The 9,068-nt window shown below is 36.2% G+C and overlaps 2 protein-coding genes and 1 long non-coding RNA gene across 3 annotated transcripts in view; 1 reads left to right on the top strand and 2 right to left on the bottom strand.

The window, feature by feature from the left end:
• Window positions 1–735: 735 nt before the first annotated feature.
• On the bottom strand, window positions 736–2,728 carry LOC111700229 (uncharacterized). Its single transcript, XR_002764941.1, has 2 exons — window positions 2,650–2,728; window positions 736–1,556 (listed from the first exon to the last, which is right to left on the bottom strand). It is a non-coding gene; the product is annotated as an uncharacterized LOC111700229 (long non-coding RNA).
• Window positions 2,729–5,739: 3,011 nt separating this feature from the next.
• On the bottom strand, window positions 5,740–8,126 carry LOC111700228 (60S ribosomal protein L44). Its single transcript, XM_023471096.1, has 4 exons — window positions 8,026–8,126; window positions 7,254–7,306; window positions 6,380–6,500; window positions 5,740–5,977 (listed from the first exon to the last, which is right to left on the bottom strand). The coding sequence occupies exons 1-4, from the start codon at window positions 8,107–8,109 to the stop codon at window positions 5,903–5,905; spliced, it is 333 nt and encodes a 110-aa protein (XP_023326864.1). The 5' UTR covers window positions 8,110–8,126; the 3' UTR covers window positions 5,740–5,902.
• A 550-nt stretch (window positions 8,127–8,676) lies between these two features.
• The window catches only part of LOC111700231 (glutathione hydrolase 1 proenzyme), a 23,205-nt gene continuing 22,813 nt past the window's right edge, over window positions 8,677–9,068 (top strand). Inside the window, exon 1 of the mRNA XM_023471097.1 lies at window positions 8,677–8,820. Within this exon, the coding sequence (XP_023326865.1) occupies window positions 8,734–8,820 (87 nt within the window). The 5' untranslated portion in view covers window positions 8,677–8,733. The remainder of the gene's footprint in view (window positions 8,821–9,068) is intronic.

The following is a 9,068-nucleotide window of genomic DNA, read 5'->3' as shown; positions in this document are numbered from 1 at the left end:
AACCTATAACCCTGTAGACATTTTATTGATAAAAATAATCTTAAAATATTTTGAAGCTTTAATTTATATAATTTCGAGATCATAAAAAAGTTACAACTGTCTAAAAACATTACTTCCATTCCGAGAATCCAATAAAATACAAAAATAAAACTGAACTAAAAATAAATAATTAAAATAAATAATAACTTAATTCACCTTGGTGAGATTGTGCTTCTTGGCGAACTTGAGGTTCTTTAAGAACTTGGGATCACATCCTGAACCAAAATCAAATCAAATCAAATCAAATCAAATCAAATCAAATCAAATCAAATCAAATCAAATCAAATCAAATCAAATCAAATCAAATTTTTAGGGTTGCATGCCAGATTTTCACAATAGTTCCAAACATTATCCGAGTACCAGTGTGGTAAAAATCGTCGGTTTTCTTATCTTCATAAAAATATTGAATTCCTTCTTTTTCTCTGTTGTCTAATTCCGCAAATAACTTTTACTGAGAAAAGATAACATTTTAAATTTAATGGTACCATTACAAATCGGGACATGCAACTCAGAATGGAGAGTCACTCAAATATATAGGTCTTATAATTTAAACCTAATAAATGAAAACTAACGTCTGGAGTTAAAACAGTTGTTAAGTTATTTTTATTAACAAACTAAATGTTTTCTAAATTAAACGTGATACCTAGTCTGGTTGTGGTTGGTGTGATTCTTGGACTTGGCCATCTTAGCAACTTATCTGAAATATTAGATTACAATATTAGTTCCTTTTGAAGGCACTTCACAAATTCATCCCCAATAGCTTTTCCCATTGCTGGTGGAACTACGTTCCATATTTCCTTAGGCTTGTCCTCGATCTTATCCTTGCAGTGAAGGTATCTCTGGAATCCCTGAGATCTAACCAACTCTCGGGCGGAACAGATCCTGTTCTGATCAGGTTGCAGGGAAGGAAGGATGGGAAGAAAGGGAAGAATGGAAAGATGGAAAGGATTAAGATACGGACAAGATGGAAAGGCTGAAGATGGAAAGGACGAAGATGCCGTTATGAACCCATTTGATGGGTTTTTCTTTTGTCGCTCCGAATAACGGACGAGAGCCTGCAGTGAAGGTATCTCGGAATCCCTGAGATCTAACGAACTCTCGGACGGAACTGATCCTGTTCTGATCAGGTTGCAGGGAAGGAAGGATGGGAAGAAAGGGAAGAATGTGAAGGAAGGAAAGTATGGGAAGAAAGGAAAGAATGGAAAGATGGAAAGGATGAAGATGGTAAGGAGTAGCTAGAAAGGCTTGAAGATGGCAAGGACGAAGATGGCAAGGACGAAGATGGCAAGGACGAAGATGGCAAGGACGAAGATGGCAAGGACGAAGATGGAAATGACGAAGAAAAGAAAGGATATGAAGGAAGAGAAAAATGGAGGGAAAGGTGGAATGAATGAAGGGTTGGAAGTCTAACGTCGGGCACAAGACCAAATTTAGCCATTCCACCGGTCCAATGTCGGCTAATTGCCGAAAAATTCTTCAGATTGGCATCATTTCTTGGGACAGGAACCTCGCAACAACTAAATTATAAATATTCAGATAAAAAGTTTTAAAAAATAATATTTTTTGTATGAAGTGATGAATTATAAGACAATATTTGGTCAACATGGAAGATTCAGTTGACGAAAAATATTAAATCATCCTTTTTAAACAACGAGAGTTTCAAATTGGAACTATTCGAAAAAAATAAATCTTGACTCAATTTGTACTTCAGCTAGGGGAGGGATTCTCAATCTACTTATTAAATATTTCAATTCATGGTTCATGTATGTGGAATACGTATTTCAGATTGAAAATGTCAACAGACAAAAAATATATATAAGGGCGATCAGATCGAAAACAACAATTGGTGATTATTATTGTCGAGAATTTACCCTGTTCAGAAAATTGATAAATAATAAAGAATTGAATAATATTGCGATAACCAATAAATATCGGGATGACTCGAGTCTTTACATTTATTTTCATGCAGAAATACCGCTCTAAATTAATTTGCATTATGAAGAGTTTCAACCAAAGAAATTTAAGAAGTCTCTGGGTATGAATTGATACGCAGTAGAGTACATTAATACAGTATGTTCCCTAGACTATCCATTTCAATTTCGAATTTTTTAAAGCTGTTAAATAAACTTTATAATGAATTAGGTGAATGAACAAAATCATTCGATTTATAGTTATAATGGAAAATCATCGTTTGTAAAGTGAAGGCATAGAGTTTATGTAAAATGATCATTGGTCAATTATGAAACCATCCTATTTCATAATTTGGTTCTTTTAATATTTACTTTAGATTTTCTATAAAAAGATATTCCAGGGCCAAAAAGGTTATATAGCATAAATATGTGAAGTACACCTGCAGTATTAAAACATTAAAACAAAATGGCCGTTTTACACTTTTTTCTAGTAAATTCCCCTCTAATATATATTCTATTCTCTTTGGTTTCAACAGACTTGACAAATTGCTTGGGATCACATCCTGAACCACAATCAAATCAAATCTTTAAATATACAGAGTATATATCTACCGATGTGTACCGAAATATTTCGACTGTAATTGTCAAAAATATTAAAAACATTTTTCAATTAATCTCAAATTGTAAAATGTGGACTCACCCTTCTTAGACATGTGCCTCATGGTAGAAGGCTTCCTCAGACCATTCCTGTGGGCCTTTCTAAACAAATGGACTTGAAATCTTGGATCAGGGCAGGGACATCCCAGGCAGACAGGTAATCAAGAAATCTTTCATAAATACTGGCATTCCTAGCATCTCAACACTAGCTTTACCAACGTAGCATAGAAGAGGCTCATTGTCACAAGTATCCAGACGGAAAATTTCAGCTGGATCTCCAGTTTCTCCTAGGACAGTATCCACTCCAAGGGCAAACCAACGGACATGGGCCATCAATGTTTTCTTATCATTCTGTATCCTCTGCTCCAGGATCCAGCATTATATTGTCTCCAGGAACAATAACATCTCCGTCAATTTCAGTTTTTTTTTGCAGTCTTCTTCGATCCATTTACAGTTCTCCTTCTTCCCCTTGGACTTGACCTGAGCCTTGGATAAAGATTTCTTTGTTTCTTTAGCCGGTTTAACTTCACTGTCTTTCTGGGTTCTTTTCCTCAGCCATCTGTTCTTTAAAAAAACCCTCAAAAACAAGCTGAAAAAGTGGAGTAACCATGACGAATTCAAACTTAGGTCCTGGGACTTCTTTTGCTCTACTACAAGCTTAGAGGACTTCTTTATACTGGCTTTCTGAGCACCACAGCGAGTTCACAAATTCTCTAAATGAGAGGAGAGTCCATGTACTTAATTTCATCAGCATCACCGGCCATCTGGTAACTAAGGATCTGGGCCTTCAATGTTTTCGTATCATTCTGTATCCTCTGCTCCAGGATCCAGCATTATATCGTCTCCAGGAACAATAATATCTCCATTGATCTAAGCTCTTTTGCAGTCTTCTTCGATCCATTTACAGTTCTCCTTCTTCCCCTTGGACTTGACCTGAGCCTTGGTTGAAGATTTCTTCGTTTCTTTAGCCGGTTTAACTTCACTACCTTCCTGGGTTCTTTTCCTCAGCCATCTGTTCTTTAAAAAAAAAACCTCAAATACAAGCCAAAAAAGTGAGGTAATCATTGTGGATTCGAAATTAGGTTTCTGGGACTTCTTTTTCTCTACTACAAGCTTAGAGGACTTCTTTATACTGGCTTTCTGAACCCCACGGTGAGTTCACAAATTCTCTAAATGAGAGGAGAATCCATGTACTTCATTTCATCAGCATCCCCGGCCTGCTGGTAACTAAGGATCTGGCTGACGAGGAACTCTACGTGTTTAATAACAAGCGCAAACCAACTGACATGGGCCATCAGATTGGCATAATTTCTTTGGTCAGTAACCTCGCAGCAACCTAATTATAAATATCAAATCAAATGAAGAATATATCTACCATGTGTATTAAAATATTTCGACTGTAATTGTCAGAAATATTATCAATATTTTAAAATAGATCTCAATTTGTAAAATGACGTCTCACCCTTCTTGGACATGTGCCTCACGGTAGAAGGCTTCCTCAGACCATTCCTGTGGGCCTTTCTAAACAAATGAACTATTCAAAACATGGCTCAATGTATAAAAAAGCTGCAGTTTTTTGGAAGTTAAAAAGTTAATGTTTAAAATGTCACTAAAATAACAAATTACCGTTTCAAGTTTTTAATACAACAAAATGATTGGAGACCCAGTCATCGGTCATCCGTATAACGTCGCCGCCATCTTACCGCATACAGATTGAAGTTCGTATGTTTTCTGAACCACAAACAAAATCACCTTAAAATTAAAAACATTTTACACATTTTACTGAACTGTATGTAGGCAAGAGCAAATATTTATGTTTTCTAGAATCCTTTTCAAGAAACCAAAAATATTCTTCTAGAAATTCTTAAGACATTTGTTTACAAAAGTTATTTGCCCAAGAAAATGAAAATGCCCGTCGCAAATTTGATGTTATTAGTTGATAAATGATCCGCATATTTTTGGGGATCCGGATCCAGGAAACAGTAGCGGATGGATTCAACGGATCCGGATCCTAAGCACTGAATTTACATAACTCTGCTAAGAGGCCAGAGTTGAAACTTAAGAATGGTGGATATCAAGAATAATGCTTAAACTCTTGGTTTTAATAAACCCAAGATTCGATATCCAAGAAAGAAGTCAAAAATTTAATTAATCAGTGAGTCATGTTAAGATGTACTCTTTAACTTTTAAAAACCCGGTTTTGAATTCTTTTGTTGATGGTGTCATATCACTTGAACTAAACATCGATTGAACAAACGTAAGTCTTGGAATAAAGTGTATTGAAACTAACGTCCAAAGTTACAGTAGTCCTAAAATGTTTAATAATCTCATATTAACATGATTAAATTAATATTTGCTTAAATGCTCTAAAAGCACGCTTGTGAACAGCTGACTTTAATCCAATCGGATATTAGTCCGATCGATATAGCAATTTATTTGTAATTGTTATCAAACGTAACTTTTATTCAGTAGAACTATCCAATAAGAGGATTATAAGAAGAAAATCAGCAGTGCATTGATACTCAGATTAAGCGATCGCGATTAAGGATATCTCATTCTAAAGTTTTTAGCTCTGGACACTATTCACAGAACTAAAAATTGTAAAATATTTAGCGGCGACTTGAGAGTAAAATAAAGCGGTGACTTAATTCAGTGAGTAAAATAAACTATTAAGTAATTAAATGGTTGGTTTAAATTATCACATTATTAAAGGGATATGAAGTCATTTGAAGTAAACCTCCAATTAGAGATGGCAATGCCCGATTCACAGCGGTAACCTTAACTGTTTTATTGATATTTAGTATAAATTGAACATCACTGTTTATATAACAGATTATTTACATCAGTGGTTTTACAAGACTGCCAAGCGCATTACTACTTGAGGAAAACGTCGGAATATCTTCCATATTTCATAAAAAGGTTTGAATATTCAAGGGTACCGTTGTAAATCGGGCACCATCACATTTATGCTCACTTGAACTTGCTTCCAGTCCCTGTATCTCCGGTATTTAGTTAGGACAAGCTTAAGGGGTGAAAAAAGGTATTGATAAGGGATTTAAAGGGTGTGTAGGATCGAACTTACCTTTAATTATTTACCAATATACCGTTTAGATTCTTACTCTAAGGCATCCTCTCTGAAATATGGTTAATCAAAACCGGGAAGTGAAACATTCCTCTCCAACAGAATAAAAAATACACCAGGGTGACCCCAGGTGTAAAATAAGCTAGAGACTGGTCAACTTCTCCCTGCATCTCGAATACACCAGGGGGACAAGACAGGAGTAGATAGAGAGGGTTTAGAACTGGATCATCTGTCCCTTTCTCTTTTTCTCTCCTCCCAACTCGAAATGCTTGGTCCTCTTGATGGGGATCTAGGAGAATAAAATTACACTACAATATATTCTGAACAAACTAAAATGAAGCTGACGTTGATTGAATCAGTTGAAGTATTTCAACAACATTGTTCAGTTGACGAAAAATATATTTAACATCATGTATTTATATTAAAGATAATAACGTTTTGAACTAGATTAATAGAAAATTGGCCTTGCTCCTGGGAGAACGTTTAACCCCTAACTATAATCTTTAAAAATGTTTCTGCATTGCTATATTTTAGCTGGAGCAAGTATTTTGTAGTGCCCATCAATGATTTTAGGAGAATATTATCAGAAAGTCTTGAAACTGGTAAATTTAAGTTCAGTACTAAATTATTTAACATTCCCCCCCCCCTTTCTAGAGAAATCTTAAGAATAGAGATATTTCTTAAATCTAACCTGATGCTTCCACTTGCACTGAGAGCACTCAATCCTCAAAACCAACTTCTTGGTGGTCTTGGCCTTACGCCTGAGGATGGGCTTGGATTGACCTCCGAAACCCTGCTGCTTACGATCGTACCTATACAGGACATGATTTATAATAATATTAGGTTACACATAATTTGTTTAAAATTAATTAAAAAAAAGTCAGCTCTCATAATCTTAGCACAGGAAGCGGTTCCATTACTATCCGTTAAAGGAATTGCTAAGCGGTAGATCCGGTAGATTAGTCTGAATTGAGTTACGGCACAAACCGTCCCGGTGATTGTGCTTCATTTGCCGGCCAGGGGATATTCCAGCCGGAGAACCGTAACCTCGACCCAGAACGGGCGTCTCAGGCCATAATAAATACGGTTCCCGGTAATACAGGTTTCTTATAACCCCCCACGGAGTGTTACTCCGTCCCCCTGCTAGAGGGTTAAGTTGACCCTTCTCTCAGACCTTCCCAAGAGCACTCCGACCTTTGCAAGCGCGCAGGTCATCTGCGCTCCTAGACCAGGTTTACTGAATCTACTCGCTAACTTCCTCTAACGGGTTCACAGACGCTTTTAGCTTTCAGATTTATCATCATTTGAATAATTTGGTCCGACAAAGGAAAGGAAATACAGCGCAACAAATGCCTTTAAACGTATTTAAAATCATTAGACACTAGACACTAAGACAGGGGTACAGTATATTATTTAGAAAAGTCGTCAGAAAATAATGTATCCCTCAAAAGTTACACAAGTTTGTGCGGAGTGCAATGGTAATGGTGCAGAGTAGAAAAAGAACAAAGGCATTGTAGAATCTCTAATTCCTTTCCTGAAGTTATTTATAATATAATTTAACAAACCTCCTTCTACCTTGAGCCTGCTTGCTCTCAGCAGACTTCTTGTACTGGGTCACCTTAGTAAATCAGAATTTTATCATGTACAATTATGCACTGAATTCAGTACTTAGAATTTTTTATCAGACATGTAGAAATATCTGCAGTACATCTTATGTTCAGATGACGAAAAATGTATAAACATCATAATTTAAAAGGAATGAACTCTCGTGCACATGTAGCATTGGTTTACTGAGCACATATTAATCATTTTGACCCCCCTCCCCCCTTAAAGAAAAACAATAGCATTTCTAATATCAATCTTAATAAAAGCAAGTTTTGAAGCTCAAGAATGAAATAAAATTAATTTTTGGGTCGAGCTATTTAACGTTCTATACCTGGGTCCGTCCTAGTGAACGATTTTTGAACCCCCCCTCTCTCCTATCAATTTAGTACATTTATTCATTATTATTTAGGGTTAGGTTAGGTTATAACACTTTCTGGGCCGAGCGCTGCGGCTAGGTTTTATGACTCGAGCGCTGCGACTGGAACAGACTAGGGGGCCGAGCGCCGCGGCCCCATAATTAATAATATCTATGTGTTATATGAGATCTATGTACAAATTTAATACAGGGGCAGGGGCCAAAATCAATGTCTAGGAAATTACCCCACTTTTCACCGAAAAACCCCGAGAGCTCTTCACAAGTATTCCAAATATCTAAAAGTGTGTACCCTAATAAATATTCTATTCAGAGTTCATTACGTAATATTATACAGTCCGCCTGTAGATTTTATTTACCTTCATCTTCTGGTGCTTGTTGCACTTAGCACAGTAGGTGTTACGGGCCTTCGGAATGTTCACCATCTTTCTGAAATTATACATAATTGCAAAAGTAATCATTTAACAATTTTCGTTAAATGTTTAAAACAGTGCAAGTGTAAAGATCTTTAAAAAACCGTTGTCAAACTTGTAGTCTTATCATTTTAATTTAAAAAATCATTAAACTTGAAAATAAAATCATTTGATTTCGCCACTTTCGATTCAATTTTTCCGTTTCTCTGGTCTTGCAGTCTACACGTGCGTACGAAGTGTAGATTATTTGAGATTTGTGCACGGCATTCTCATTCAAGATATATCGTCTTCGTTCTCCCAGACTAGGGTTAAGACGGATGTTTTCGATACTAGGGTTTATCGAAACATTGTCAAACTGGTAATGAATTCACAGCATAATTGTTCAATACTACTTTAAAAAATGGGGTTCACAAGTTTATTTAACTTTTAGGTTCATTTTTTTACTTGAGACTTTTTCTGTAGAGGTTCTCTTCTCTGCAGTTGGTTGCAGTTAAAATCAGCTGATCTTTGCGTGAGCTCTAAAAGTGGTTTTTCTGATGAAATGTCTGTCCTGAGAGCTACTGACGTATACTTACGCTCGGGGGTTGAGGTAAAATAGTAAATTATTTCAGTGTGGAAGGTTTTACAGATTTTACAGGGTAGGATCTCATCAACATGTTAGAATTGTTATTATGCGCTCTCGTACAGAAAGTATTTAGCAACAGTAGTTCTCATGAGTATCAAGCTGAACAAATTAAAGAGGTATTATCATTATTATCTTCATTTTCCTTACTAATAGTATCCTAGCCTTTTTGGATAAAATGTTCATCATTTTCTTTAATAAAATGTCTTTAACGTTTAATAATTATTTAAGCCATCATGTACTTTCCATCTTCCTAGTTGTATCCAGGCCCGTAACCAGGGGTGTGTGCAAGGGTACAGGTGCAGCCCCCTTTCTTCTGAAAGGGGGGTGCAATGACGAATTTCCACCCCCCCCCCAGCCCCCCCCC

Source organism: Eurytemora carolleeae, unplaced genomic scaffold, assembly GCF_000591075.1.
Source record: "Eurytemora carolleeae unplaced genomic scaffold, Eaff_2.0 scaffold335, whole genome shotgun sequence".
Taxonomy (NCBI): Eukaryota; Metazoa; Arthropoda; class Copepoda; order Calanoida; family Temoridae; genus Eurytemora; species Eurytemora carolleeae.
This window is presented reverse-complemented; position numbering and strand designations above follow the sequence as displayed.

What these genes read in the sequence shown, in the direction of transcription:
- LOC111700228 (XM_023471096.1), bottom strand. Translation starts at nt 8,109, where the DNA reads ATGTATAATTTCAGAAAGATGGTGAACATTCCGAAGGCCCGTAACACC. An exon ending in ACAAGCACCAGAAGATGAAG is followed by an intron (nt 7,307 to 8,025) that starts GTAAATAAAATC and finishes TGATTTACTAAG; the next exon opens with GTGACCCAGTACAAGAAGTC. An exon ending in AGTGCAAGTGGAAGCATCAG is followed by an intron (nt 5,978 to 6,379) that starts GTTAGATTTAAG and finishes TTATTCTCCTAG; the next exon opens with ATCCCCATCAAGAGGACCAA.